Here is a 15,349-nt window from a genome sequence, read left to right on the forward strand (position 1 = left end):
AAACCTATCAAATCACTTTCGATGGACCTCAAATTTTGTACACAAGTCATAAATGATATAACGGACCTATTCAAATTTTCAGAATCGGATTTCGACCTCGATATCAAAAACTCAACCCCCCGGTCAAACTTCACAAAAATTTGACTTTCGCCATTTCAAGCCTAATTCCACTATGGACCTCCAAATAATTTTTCGGACACGCTCCTGGAATTATCAGAATTCGAATCCGAGGTCGTTTATCCATAATTCCCCATCTGGTCGACTTTTCTAACTTAAATTTTTAATTATGAGATTAAGTGTCTCATTTTACTTCGAATTCCTTCCGGACCCAAACCAACTAATCCGGTAAGTCATAAATCAACTGTAAAGCATAAATTGGGCATTAAATAGGGGAACAGGGTTACAATATTTAAAATGACCGGCCGGGTCATTACAGTTATGATGGCCAAATGCTAAAAAATAGGACTCTTACTTAGTTTAATAAGGAAATATTTAATAACCAAAATTTTAGGTGATTTAAATACCCTAAATATTAGGAAAGCAACTTAAATTATAATTATGTCCAATGTGAAATTTATTTTTAAAGGGTAAAAAATACAAACGATATTTCGCTAAGTGCCTTCGTAGTTTTAATATAGTATAGATATAGATGAAAGTTAGAACTATGGCGGCATACTTTTTGAGTCCCCCCGTCCATACGTTTACAACATGTTACGTTCAATTTTCCGAAATTTAAACTTATATATAAAATAGGGGGGAAAAGTTAGTGTGTCTATACTAAGGCCGGCAAGTGGGTCGGGTCGGAACGCAAACAGGACAAACGAGTCAATCTCGCGGGCCGGGCTGCAAACAGGCCAAATGAGTCGGTCTCACGGGCCATGGTCCCGGTCCCTAAACAAACAGTTCAAACGGTCCTGAGCTAAACGTGCTTTTTATAGGAACCGGTCCGTAACCAGGCCCACTAGCTCATGGTCCTGGGCTAAACGGGCCGGGACACGGTCCAAACGGGCTATATGGGCCCAACGACTATAAAACAAAATTGGCTATTTTTTTAAATAATTTTCAAAAATAGTTGTTGGGACCGTTTGACTGAAAAATTCTATACAAGTTACATACTAATTTTTGAATTGAAATTTAAACTTCTAATTTGAATTGAATTTTTTTTGAATTAAATACAACTTAGTGACAAAAATATTGTAAAATAAATATTCAAAGCAATACCTTGTAATTTTATTATAGTAATAAAAAATATGACAACATCTTTCTTTGTCTTACCCCTTCCCCCTATGGAATGAGAACAACAAGGTGCTAATACCACCATTGAGAAGAAAAAATAATTAATTAAGAAGTGCCAAAAATATAAGTTACATATTAATTTTTGAATTCAAATTTAAACTCCTAATTTGCAAGTTATTGTGATGGAAAACAAACTTACAAAATATAATATTTAATATATTCTAAAAACTTGCAATTAATTTTCATAGCTATCTCTTACAAATTTCATAAATCATTCAAGGTTCGGAGGAAGTTCTGTTGGCGGTAATGGAAGAGTAGCATGTTCATCGCAACTTCCATTATCGGACGAAGCAGCATCCTTACCAAAGTTTAGCTAGAATTTCTTCATAAGTTTCGTCTATCTCTGGTTGTGATTCAGCATGTCCAAAATTTCTTCTTTCTGAACGGATTCAATCTCTGAAAAGTACTGATTTTTCCAAGTTATCCCTCATAGACTGTCTATGATCACTGATTTGAAGTCTTGCTTGACTAAAAGCGCTCTCCAATTTCACTGTTGAAGCTTGAATAGTTAAAATATCTTGGGCCATCCTTGAAAGAATCGGAAAATATTTTTCTATGTCCTTCCACCATTGCAAAATATCAAAGGTGACGTCGGGATTCACTTCCTCGAGCCTTTGCGACAAATAAACTTCAAGCTCATTTAGTTGTGAAAAATCATTACTATTAGAACTAAAAGAACCCCTAAACCTCGCCCAAATACTAAGTCTTCTTACTCTTGCAGTTCTTTTAGATGGTTGAGAATCAGAAAAAGAAGGAGTTGGAACATTTGGTCTAGCCTGATTTAATGCAACTTGATAAGCATTATAAATAGTTTCAGCGTTTGTTCTAATTGAGGCTATTGCTTCCGGATGTTTAGGATCCCCATCATCTTCAAATGGTAAACCATTATAAACAGTTTCATACTAAAATTGAGGACCTCCTAATTTCATATACGGATTTACCAAATTAACAATACCATAAGTAGCAGGAATAGGAAAAAAATATTTTTTAAACTTTCTTCTCATAGAATCAATGGCAAGTTGATAAATTTGTCCACCCTTTGAAAAATGAGCAAACAAATTTGTAAGTTCTGCAATATAAACCAAATAATTAGAAATAGTATGATAGTATTGCCCCGAAAATTCTTTTGTAGCAATATAAAAATTTTCTAAAAAATCAACAAGCATTTTAACATTAGCACAATCCTCATTCGTAAGGTAATCGTCATCATCACTTACATGTGCATTAAATGTTTATGGGTTTTCTATAGTCATATGCAATAACCAAACTTTCATATATGTAATTCTATCTAGTTGGATGAACCTTTATTTCTCTTAGACCACAATCATCATACCTTTTAAAATATTCTTTAAGTTTACTTCTATGGTTAGAATGAAAAAGCCAGTTAAGAGCCATTTTAACCTTTTTAATTTGAATATTTACAATTCTCATACCATCACCCACAATTAAATGGTAAATATGATAAATACATCTAACATGAAAAATGTTACTACATACAAGATTTAGCGTAGTGGTAAGCAAGTATATAGAATTTGTGTTATTAGTCATTATCCATTGAAACCGATAATATTTTATCGCTAATACAAAAATATCTGAAAATATCCATAATTCTGCTAGCAATAAACTGCCTTGTGTGCCGTGAAGCAATTATTCTAGGGTAACAGTGTTAATTTCCGATTGAAATTGATTTGAACCAGTACCACTAGGGTCAGTCTGACTAGGACTAGGTTCACTTTTCCCCTCGACCAGAGCTTTCATACAAAGATATTTGGCGTTATCATTAGGGTGTTTAGCTATGTGTCTAGCCAAAGTTTCCGTCCCCGACCGCGTTGGTGCAAATTTAAAAGCTAACTTTTGACCACAAGTTTTACACTTAGCCCTACGTTTTTCAACTAGTTGAGTAAAAAAATGGCAAACAAGAGATGTTTCCGTCCGTTTAGTAGGTTCTCTGGAAAAAGTAGGGACAGTAACATTAGGAGCATGACTAGTGGGTGTATCATCGTCCGGTTAAGTTTCATCAAAATTAATTTCCTCATCATCATTTTCATTAATAGTAGTATAATTATTAGTGTAGCGATCATTCATTAATTCATGGTCTACAAAATTACCGGGTGCAATAGTATGATAAAATTTAGTGTTGGTAAATTATAATAAACTATTATGGGTATCAAGAATAGCAGGTGCAGAATAGCTACGAGGTTTGGATCGGGGAGCCAGGGCAGGGGATGAGGAAGAGCAGCACCACTGATTTTGCCAGTCTTAGATTTTGCCTTATCATTACTTTTACCGTGCCAAAAAAAATTCTTAAAGAAGACATCTTAATTAATCAAGTAATAGCAACTAAATAAAACAAACAAAACTATAATATTAAGACTTATGAGTTTGAGCGAGTTTACCGAATTGACGAACAACTTGTTGAAAATTGATTATCGTTCAAGACTTGAAGACTCCAATTTACCAATTTCACATTTTTTTCACAAATTCTAACAATCTCAATATTTTCTGACTATTTTTTTGAATAAAGTAAGCAATAGTAGCAAACTCACAATTTTTTTTCACTATTTATTTTTGTTAAGTAAGAAATTATAGCAACCTCACAATTTTTTCACAATTTTTTTATAAAATAAACAACTGTAGCAAGTATGGAAGAAAATTAGAGAGAAATTTTGATAGATTGATATTGATTTTGTAAGAAAATGAAAGAATGGAGAGGGGGGGAGATATTTATAGTTGAAAATAGGAAAAAAGTATTCGCTTCAAATATATGACCTTAAACACTAGGGGAGGATTATTAAATTTAACAAGAAATAGGCGGTAGCAGTTTCACCATAAGCTAACATCATAATGTTCCCTCGCTCAATAAGAAGAGATCATTCAAGTATTCCATCTCCATAATAGATTACCATAATATATCCTAGTTGATAATCTAAGCAAATAACTCAAAGAGAATTTAGCAGGTTATGGAATGAATTCCTTGATAATGTTATATTTGTTATAAATATATTATATTATGGATGTTCATTTAGTACTCCCTTGTAATAAGCTTCCTGAACAAGCTTATCCATATGGGACTTCACCGTAAATATGTTTATCTATTTAGTACTCTATTGAAAATAAGTATCCTGAAGAAGCTTATCCTTTCGGTACTCCGTTAAGGATAAATATTACCCCCGGTAGAAGATTATCTATATCTGGTACAATAGCAGCTTACACAGCAGCTTGCAGTAGCAGCTTACAAGCAACTTATACAACAACTTGCAGTGGCAGCTTGTAGTAGCAGCTTACACAGCAGCTTGCAGTAGCAGTTTACACAACAACTTCCTTTCTTCTAAAAATAGAGGAGATTTCAGTTCATTATGTACATGAGTTTGAAGTTGAATAATAAATCAATCTCTCTCTATAATTTTCTTCAGTTTGTTTATTTATAGTCTTTATTTTATAACACATTATCAGCACGAGACCCTGCCATCTCGAGAAAATACTCCAGGTACGAAGTTACTTTTTCTAAATATAAGTTTATCACGCATATTCATTGCGTCTTTCTAGCCAACTAATGATGCATATGTCATTTTACTTAAGCTATTATATGGTCGCGAGACTACACCAGTAGTTTATGTGGCAAACAGTTGGGGACTATGTATACTTATACAATTGCTATTTTTGTACTTATTTTCTTCCTTGATCATTTAGTGAAGGATTAAAAGGTGAATAATAATGCCAGGTCCATCTAAACTCCAGCATAGTTTATGAGAAATATATAATTACCAACAGTGGTAATATTTTCTAAGTCTCGTTATGACTTAACTTCATGGTTCACTTGAACTCCAGCAGAGTACGGCCACCAGAAGCGGCTATGTTTCATATATCTCATTATAACTAAATTTTGTTAACCACCAGAAGTAGTCGATGCCTATAACCACCAGAAGTGATAATTTAGGTTGGCTATGGTTACAATAAAGATAATTTAGAGGGAAAAAAAATTCTCTATATTACATGCATACCTCGATTTGCTCCTGAAGTAGAAAGTATATTAGAAGAGGTTCGAATCCATCACAATTTGATATGGTTAATGCACGTTCAGATAATTATATTCCATTTTCTGAAGGATGAGAATTATTGATAAATATTAATTCATTCCCTGAAGTGAATGTGATAATATTAATAAAGCCGTAAATATGAACGCGCTCTTGATGTAAATATATTACAATTCACCTCCAGAAGAGTTAATACGATTGAGAGAATATATACTCAATATTTCGTATTTTAAATTTGCTCCTGGAGTAGTAGCACAATTAAAATTTCCTCGTGAAGTAGGAAAATATTTTGAAGCAGTGTCTTTTTGTGCTTAAACAAAATAATGAGCTATTCAAAGTTATTTTTCAAGCATATTTTAAATATTATTAGAGGATATAGAGTATATAAATATTATTTTTGTAGCATAAAGTTCATTGCCAAACGTACCTGTTGTACGTAAAACATCTTGGATAATTCTATTAAGTATCATTCTAAGGTAAAAGCATTCTTATAGAATACTTTCTACTACAACCACATTGATATATTATGGTTAGTTGTTATTAACTACCCCGAAGAAAATAACAACTCATGTATATTTCCCCGAAGGATGTAATGACTATGTGGTTGCCGTTTTGATATAAAATATTCTGATGTCAATAGCATTTCTACTTGAAGGAGATATTTGTCACAAAGTTGGTGGTACAAATATTGAAATTCTTGATTTCTCACATTTATAAATTTAGAAGTGTCTTTATATTGTTTATTTGGTTATGATTTTCTCTCATAATATTAGAAGTGTCTGAGCAATATTTGATAGTACAAAATATATCAAAAACTCCTAAAGAACTAACTGTTTGTCTAGAAGACACGTGATACCAGTAGTGTCTGAATAATATTAGATTGTGGACAATAAATGAAGGCTCTCGAAGAGCTTATATACAAATATGTCATTCATATTATATGATTATGGTCAAAATATATGTTGTAGTAAACCCGAAGTTTACTGATACAAATGGCTATCATATTGAGACTACAAATGATTGGAAGATTGAAAATCTTCATGTTTCCACAATCATATGGGGTAAAATAATATGAATGTGAGAAGTTACCCGCCTTATTCTTCAGTTTGTACTACATCATGTATCACAGTAAATCAAAAGTTTACTAATACAAAGCAGTCACAGTAAACCAGAAGTTTTACTGAGGAAAAGTAGCTACTGTAAATCAGAAATTTACTGATACAAAAGTAGCCACAGTAAATCAGAAGTTTACTGATGCAAAAGTTTATGCCATAGTAAATCAGAAGTTTACTTAGAGATAGCACATGCTATGATAAACTTGAACTTTTTATTTGTCATTTTTAAATGAGCTATTTGAGAATTCAGATAAGCATATACTGATGAACTAGAAGATTCTTCAAGAATTCTCTTGTGTTGCTTGTTCTCATAATAAATTGATTATACCAGCTAAAGTTTGGACTAAAACCCCTGAATTCTGGAATATATAAAAAGTGAATATGAGCACATTCACCTATCGTGTGAACCACTTATACATTCATATATGAGATGGTTACATGTGTGTTTATTATTAACCCGCAGTTTGGCATTTAAAATTATTTTTCTCAATTAAGAGCATAATTTTCAGATTATGAAATCAAGATAGTTCATCTTGATGATGCTGGTTTATATACAAGCTAGTTTAGCATTGAATACATCCTATTAATGGCTAAACTGTTGATTATGAAAATAAAGTCTCATGTGTTGGTCTAAGATTTTCTAAATTGCATATAGTAGCACTTGTATGCATCAAACCAATAAAATATGATAAGTCTTTCCCTCACAATTGGTTTAGGATCAGAAACCAAATATTTTTACTATATAATAACTTTTGATGTGTGGTATATGATTAATTTCTCTACCACAATGCACAAAGATAGGTTTCCCAAAAAAGATTGGGGATATGTGTTAGTTTTTCTAACATTTGGGGGATGGAATAAACAGCTGGAAAATATGCTATATGAATCGAATTATCATTAATATGATCCTCACTTAGAAGATAATTCAAGTCAAATGCCAGAAGCATTTGTTGATCCAAAATTAAATATCATATTTCAGCTGCAAATGCTCCTATTAAAATTAAAGTCCTTGAAGGATAAAGTTTATTGCACGCATGAAGCGTAGTAAACCGATCGGTTCCAAAGGTAACAATCCTTGAAAAATGATAGGAGCAAATGATCATAATGAGGGGGAAATGAGCTCTAGAAGAGCCCACGACATAAAATTTCATGAAACTCCAAAAAAAGTTCAGGTACCTGAAAATAAAGAAAGTGATGAGATATCAACAAGTTATGTCGTTTAAGAACCGATACAAAATGATCGTCGACGATATATTTGATACAATTGTTCACAATATTGTAAAAGATTGTGAAGATCGGACCTGTAGTCCAGACACCTGAAGATGTCATGCCGTCTAAAAGCAAATCATAACCTATTTGACTCACTTGATTAAGTCTATATGAAGATCTCTGAAGGTTAAAATACCTGAAGCATATAGTTCAAAGTATCGTGAAATGTACTCAATCAGATTACAAAGATTTTTGTACGGTTTAAATAAATCTGGGCGCATGTGATATAATCGCCTTAGTGCATATTTGCTGAAAGAAGGTTACATAAATGATATTATTTGTCCATGTATTTTTATAAAGAAAGTGACATCAGAATTTGTTATACTTGCTGTTTATGTTGACGACATAAATCTTGTTGGACCTGTAGAACAGCTCCAAAAGGCAATTGAATATCTTAAGAAAGAATTTGAGATGAAAGATCTTGAAAAAATAAAATTTTGTCTTGGTCTGCAAATTGAATATTTAGCAGACGAGATCTTTATTCATCAATCTACCTAGATAGAAAGGGTCTTTAAACTCTTTTACATGGACAAAGCGCACTGATTAATACACCAATGGGTGTTCGATCACTTGAAGTAAATAAGGATCCGTTCCGACCTCCAGAAGAGGATGAGAAACTCCTTGGTCCTGAAATACTCTATCTCAGTGCAATTAGTGTACTTATGTATCTTGTTAATGCTAATAAAGATGGTGCAGATCGTATTGGTTATACAGATGTAAGTTATTTATCTGATCCCCATAAAGCTTGATCTCAAATCGGGTATGTATTTACATGTAGATGTATTGTCATATCATGGTGCTCCACAAAGTAATCTATTGTTGCTACTTCTTCAAATCATGCTGAGATAATAGTTATTCATGAAGCAAGTAGGGAATGCGTATGGTTGAGATCAGTGATTCGTTTTATTCGAGAAAAATATGGGTTAGAATGTGATAAAAAAATCATAATATTATACGAAGCCAATTAAATGAAGGATTCATAAAAGGAGATATAATGAAACACTTTTTAACAAAGTTATTCTTCACATATGATCTCTAGAAGAATGGTAATATCGATGTACAGCAAATCCGTTCAAGACAATCCAACAGATTTATTCATTAAATCTTTACAACCTTCAACTTTTGAGATGATAGTATACAAGATTGGAATGCAAAGACTCAAATATTTGAAACAAAGTTTTCATCAGGGGGAGTAAAATATGCGTTGTACTCTTTTTCCCTTACTAAATTTTTTTTCACAGGGTTTTTCTTATAAGATTTTTAATGAGGCATCTAGAAATGTGTATTACTAGATATGTGTACTCTTTTTCGTTCATTAGAATTTTTTTTCCACGGGGTTTTTCCTATTAAGGTTTTAATTAGACACACATTATCTTTTAATGAACATCCAAGGGGGAGTGTTATAAATATATTATATTATGGATGTTCATTTAGTATTCCCTTATAAATAAGCTTCCTCATAAAGTTTATCCATATGAGACTCCGCCTTAAATATGTTTATCTATTTAGTACTCTATTGGAAATAAGCATAAGCTTATCCTTTCGGTACTCCGTTATGAATAAATATTACCCCCGATAAAAGATTATCTATATCTAGTACAATAGAAGTTTATCTATATCTAGTACAATAGTAGTTTACACAACAGCTTGCAGTAACAGCTTACAAGCAGCTTACACAACAACTTCCTTTATTCTATAAACTAGTGTATTTGCCCGGTTATCAAAAAATAAAAAAAATCATAAAAGAGTAATGTTATAATTTTTTTATAAGCAAATAATGTTTACTAATCAACCATTTTTACATGATTTTTTAAAATACTATATAAAAATTTTTAAAGTAAAATATTTTCATGATTTTGTTTAGATATTATATATATAAAACGATTAACGGGACAAATTGTGAATACCCTTGGTTTTGAAACAATTCATTTAGATAAATACATGTTACTTGAATTAGGAAAACACAATTTTTTAAAGAAAGAACTAATGAAAAAAGAGAAAAAATGATAAGACAAAAATCTGGGAATATGAATCTATGATATCGTTTGCATTCTTTCTTTCTCTAAGGCTTCTTTTCCTTAATTTTTTTATTTTTTACGAAGTAGTAATTGTTCATATATATGTTTCATAAAGTAGACAATTTTTCAATTCTCTCAAATAAAAATTAATCAAAGAAGTAAAAAGAGAAGGATAGAAAAAAGAAATAATTAAAAAAAAAATTGAAGAAAAAAAAGAATCAACTAAATATATTTCTCTTACTTGAGTACTTATTCATCCATCCCTTCTTCCTTTTTAAAACTTTAATACATGAAGTTTCTTTTCCTTTCTTTCTTCTTTTTCTTCACCATCAGTCATAATCAAAGCAATAAAAACCTCTTCAATGACCCCAGGCAGAATAAAGTTGTTGCAAGAATAAGTCACTCTATTGGCTTGGTAAAGTTCCTTTCTACTCCACCTCTCACAATATCATATTTACTAATTATCGGGTTTGCGTCGTTTATTGATGTTTGATGACAATGTCGCATATTTTCAATATTTGCCATAAAGTAGGATATCAAAAAGTTAAGTAACCAAAAATCATCAAATTAAAGATATATTTATTTGTCAAAAAACATTAAATTAATAAAATGATACAATTTGTCGATGTATTATTACCTCTGACGTTATTACAGTGCCATAAACTGCTCATTAGGAAGTACTGATAAGAATAGGGAAGAAAAACATGTGAAATATAGAATGACTCATAAGAGAGTCTTACATTTTGATTTATAAAGAACAAGGACTCAAAATAGATGTAGAAGCCTCGTTAGTTTTCTTTTTTTCTGTTAAGCAAGCGCCTTCTCTTCTTCAGCTGTTGCCTTATCTTCTCTCAATTCTTCAGATGTAGATTTTTCTCAAGAAGTGTAGCAAGTGCTTTTGACTTTTAGATGCAATCAACTCAACATAATAATGAACAAACTATCGGATAAAAAATAAATTGTGAAAGTTAAAACTTAAGCTTGGAATATAGATAGAGAGGCACTTGTGCAACTTTAATGACCCATTTTAATATCAATTCAATCGTTCTAACCGTTAGTTTAATTGTTGGAACAAAGAAAATAAGACATTTAAACTTAATAAAAAATTAGAGGAAAAGCCCCAAAAAAGATAACACCTCACTTTTTTATTGCTCTCTTATTTATATATATATATATATATAGAGAGAGAGAAGATTTCAATTGAATAATATACCAATCTCTGTTCTTGTTTTCAGTTTATTTATTTTAGTCTTTATTTTATAACAATATTTTGTCTTTTAACATTATTGCAGAGCATAGGGATAATGCTATATTTGTTTCTAAATACTCTTTATTTAGCTTGAAGCAACTAAAAATCGTCAATACTAATTGAAATTCTTATAAATAGAGCTTATGGACACATTAGCCATCGTAAAATGAAACTATCAATTTTATATGCATCTATGCAGCAAAAGGAATAGAAGTTTCAAGTCAAACTCACACATGCAATATTCGAAAACCATCCAACAAAAACAAACTACTCCATAAAAATCCTTAACTTCGTACCTTTTAAATTTATACTCCAGCTAAAAAGTAAACTCAAAATGTGGGCAGGGAAAATCCAGGAATGTAGCCTGTAATTTTCCACCCACTTCATCCCTTTCATGTCTTGGACCTCCAAAGTAGAACAAAAGAGCAGACTAAACCAAGAAGTAAACAAAATACTTTCTAACATGAATTCATAAAAGGAAAGTCTCTTCACTGAGATACTCCAAGCCACTTTGAGAAGTTGTCGAACTCTGCATAGTCCGAATCTGAGATCATTGTCTTGTACCATGAATGGCTTGCAGACCTGATAGAGGATGCCTCCTCCTGCAATGGAAAAATGGAATTTTGAAAAACAGTGCAAGACACATGCATGACGCAGCTCACAAATTTTATGAACAGCTTAACAAATGTTCTGTTGAGACGAAATAAAATGGACTATATTCAAATGAATTTGTCAATTAAAGTAAGGGGCACCTCCTCTCTTATATTAAACTAACAAGATAAAGACTTTTCCAATGAAATAGGAGACTTTCATCTATGATCGCAAAATAAACAAGTAGATAGTCTTAAAGCCATGTCCTTGATCTTATCACTCTGCTTATTTTACGGAAATGTAAATAAGATATCAGGAACTTTTAAAATGGAATACAGGACCCTTTCATCTACAACTTCAAAATAAAATGGTAGACATATAGTCTTAAACCCACGTCCTTCCTACCAAAATATCCCTTTCTTATCACAAACAGCAAACAACCATCTACACACTGAACCAAGCTCAAAAAGAAATATTACAAAGATCTAGTTCCCTAACACTTCAGACCTCAAACTTTTCCTACACTTACCAGTTGATCTTTAGCCAAAAGAGTACACTTATCACTTCTACAGCAGTGAGTAAACATCTGCTTTATTTTCAACAGCAGTGCTAAAAGTAGTTGCTTCAGAGTAAACTCAACAAGACCAAGAATATAAACATCAATCGAACAATCAAATCTGTAATAAGGTATAGCGGGTGCAATATTAAAGGTTTATTTGCTACAACTGTGCATTGGTAACAAAAGGTATGCACCAAAAAGACTCGTGCAGTACTAGTAGATTCAGAAAATGTAATCACAAGTAGTAAACAGCAAAACAGCAGAATTAGAGTTATACCAAAGCAGAAACCAAGTTCACCTAATTTTTCATATTATTTAGGGAACTCATCTAGAATTTACTTCAATCAAGATTCAATGAGCAAATATCTGTCATCAAAATCTTTAATCATCAATTCATCATACACCACTAAACTATTACTCCATCAATTCACCAAATTATTCAACCGCCATTTTGTTTAACATGACTCTATGAGCAAATATTTGAATTGACTTTCTTTTACCATTACTGAAACTATACTTAACCTTCAAAAAGAAACTACACTAAACTTGGTACCATGATTCTTCTATGAGCAAATATTCCCAAAAAAATCGTCAATCACCACTGAAATATAAGCATTTGCAAGATATAAGACTACCCCAAAATTCAAAAGATTATACCTTTGTAATTTGATGCCTCTTCTTCTCGAGCTTCTCCTTCTTGGCCTTAACCCGTTGGACCTCAGCCAAAAGTGACATCCTCCTGGCAGTCTTAGCATAAGGATTGAGTTTCAGTAACACATTCAGGTTCTTCAGTGGGTTCTTCTTCAAGGTAGCCCTCTTATTAGCATCCTTCTTAATGGGTCTCACAACAGACTGGACCTCATCCGAGTTAATAATCCTAGCCAAATCAGCATTCACCATTTTGGGCCTTGGCAATAAATACCCCTTCTTTTTCTCTGAAGGCTTATCGAACGATCCATAAATCGAATCTAATTTCTCATAAGCCGATTTAGTCCAGATAACAAACCTTCCTAAGTGACCACCTGGAGCGAGCTTGAGTAAGTTCAACCGATCCACATGGCAAATTTCGATACCGGGAATGTTCCTAAACGCCTTCACGAGCTTAGCACCTTCGGTTCCGTACACAATAAGCGGGCCCTTGCGGGAAATGTAGCGACGGTTACGCATTTTTCCCTTTCCTGGACGAATAGCGTGACTGTCCTTAGCCTTTTCAGCATCTGGATAAGCGCCGACTTGCTTCAACGCCTTGATAGCGTTGTTAGTCTTTTCAATCCCTTCGATCGAATCAGAAACAACGAGAGGAAGCTCGGGGACGGTCTCGATACGATGACCACGTGCAAGGACAAGGGATGGAACTGAAGAAGCGGCGATAGCTGAAGCAACGGCATATCGTTTTTGGTTCACGGGGATCTTACGGTGCCATCGGCGCCAGATCTTCGTCGGAGCAAACATTCGACCACCACGACACATGTTACCGAAAGCAGCTTGACCGGCGCGGTGGGTACCACCACCGGGAACACGGGGAATACGTGACACAGCACGTCCGGTACCCCATGACTCGGCTGAGGTCTGGTGGCCGGCTTTTTTTGATACGGCATAAGGTTGACGGGCGTTTTTGGAAATGTTCGAGTGGACATAGGTGACAACGTCGGGACGGATCGGTGCTTTCATGACGGCGGGGAGAGGGACGGCGCCGTCAGTAGCCATGTCATTTTCTAGGGCTTGCACGGTGGTGGTGGGGATGGCTGCAGCGGTGGCCATTGGAGGAGAAGCTGCTACTGCTAGGGTTTTTGGGTAGAAGAGTAGAGTGAAAACTAGGGTTTCGTTCTGAAATGTGAATATATAGCATGGGTCGAGCCTGAATGATGTGTATTCTAAGCCTAAAGATTTGTTGGGCTTAAGCACATAATTCCCTTTAAAACTTAACACATTTGTCCAGTCGGCCAAAAAGTAATTACAGTCGCTAGCCAAATATAAAAAATATCACATTGATTATATATTAATATACAAAAATATATACTTATAATGGCTATTATTTTGAGGGACGGCTATATTGTGCCATAATCCCTTAAATTTTCAACGACCTACAAGTCTAGAAAATGTCGTTAGAGAAATAAAATTTATTATAAAGGAAAAGGCAATGAGATTTTGCTTTTAGCTTATAGTAGAGAGGTACTTTTCACTCATTGGGTATAAATTACCAGATTGTAAAAATGTAACCTCGTCAAATAGTTTACGGAATAAGGGAACTGGTCCAGAACTTCTTATGTCTTTATTCACCAACATAAAATTTTAGTAGAAATGACACCAAAAGATACTCTTTAGGAATTAGCCAATGTCCTCAATTTTAGTTTTTCAATTCAATTTTTTGGGATACAAATATCCTGAATTATGTTGAAGTTAATTTTTTTAGTTCAAATTTTAGGACAAAATAAATATTGACTAATCCCTAAATAACACCCTAAAAATAATTGTTTAAGCTCTTGGCCTAAGATTTTCCCATAGACCATAATTTTATGGTATTCCTAATCCATCATACCAGAACAAAATTAATTAGACAATTAGTTTTATGGGCGATATGACAATAATTATGACAGACAATAATTATACTTGGTTCCAAGCAATTAGAGTTTGCTAGATAAATTATTATTGTCTATGTTGCTCCATTTAAGCCTAGTGTAATACCAATATTATAGTAAAATTTTAGTTTCTTTAGTACTAAAAGTTTTTTTATATTCTCTACTATATATACTAACATGACTAATATTTAGTACAACTAATTCGCATTGCCTATAGGATAACATCTAAAATAACATGATTAGTTTAATTAAAATATCAAATATGCTTAGTTAAATAACACAAGGACTAAAACCTTAATATAACAATGATTACATGACCGAAATCGCTAATTTCTCTACTATAGATTATTTTACTTGCTTTACTTTACACGACATTATTACTATTTGAAATATCAAACAACTTTTTTTTAGTAAATATATTAAATTATAAAATTTATAATTTCTTGTAACTTTTATACACTTAGTTCCTAATTATTTAAATTTTATTTTAAAATTATTATTAAAAATTAATTAACGTACAACAACATATAACTCAACATATAACTCTTCTTATGATATGATAATTCAAAAAGTAAAATGAGAACTTACTATACACAGTCAAATTTAATGATGGTATGAAATATTATTTTCATTATAAGG

General features: G+C 32.7%; 1 protein-coding gene across 1 annotated transcript; it reads right to left on the minus strand.

Annotated features, from left to right (window-relative positions):
- Positions 1-11,195: 11,195 nt before the first annotated feature.
- Positions 11,196-13,970, minus strand: LOC107791521 (large ribosomal subunit protein uL4). Its single transcript, XM_016613606.2, has 2 exons — positions 12,789-13,970; positions 11,196-11,583 (listed from the first exon to the last, which is right to left on the minus strand). The coding sequence occupies exons 1-2, from the start codon at positions 13,890-13,892 to the stop codon at positions 11,470-11,472; spliced, it is 1,218 nt and encodes a 405-aa protein (XP_016469092.2). The 5' UTR covers positions 13,893-13,970; the 3' UTR covers positions 11,196-11,469.
- Between the last annotated feature and the right edge of the window lie 1,379 nt (positions 13,971-15,349).

Source organism: Nicotiana tabacum, chromosome 2, assembly GCF_000715075.1.
Source record: "Nicotiana tabacum cultivar K326 chromosome 2, ASM71507v2, whole genome shotgun sequence".
NCBI classification, from domain to species: Eukaryota; Viridiplantae; Streptophyta; class Magnoliopsida; order Solanales; family Solanaceae; genus Nicotiana; species Nicotiana tabacum.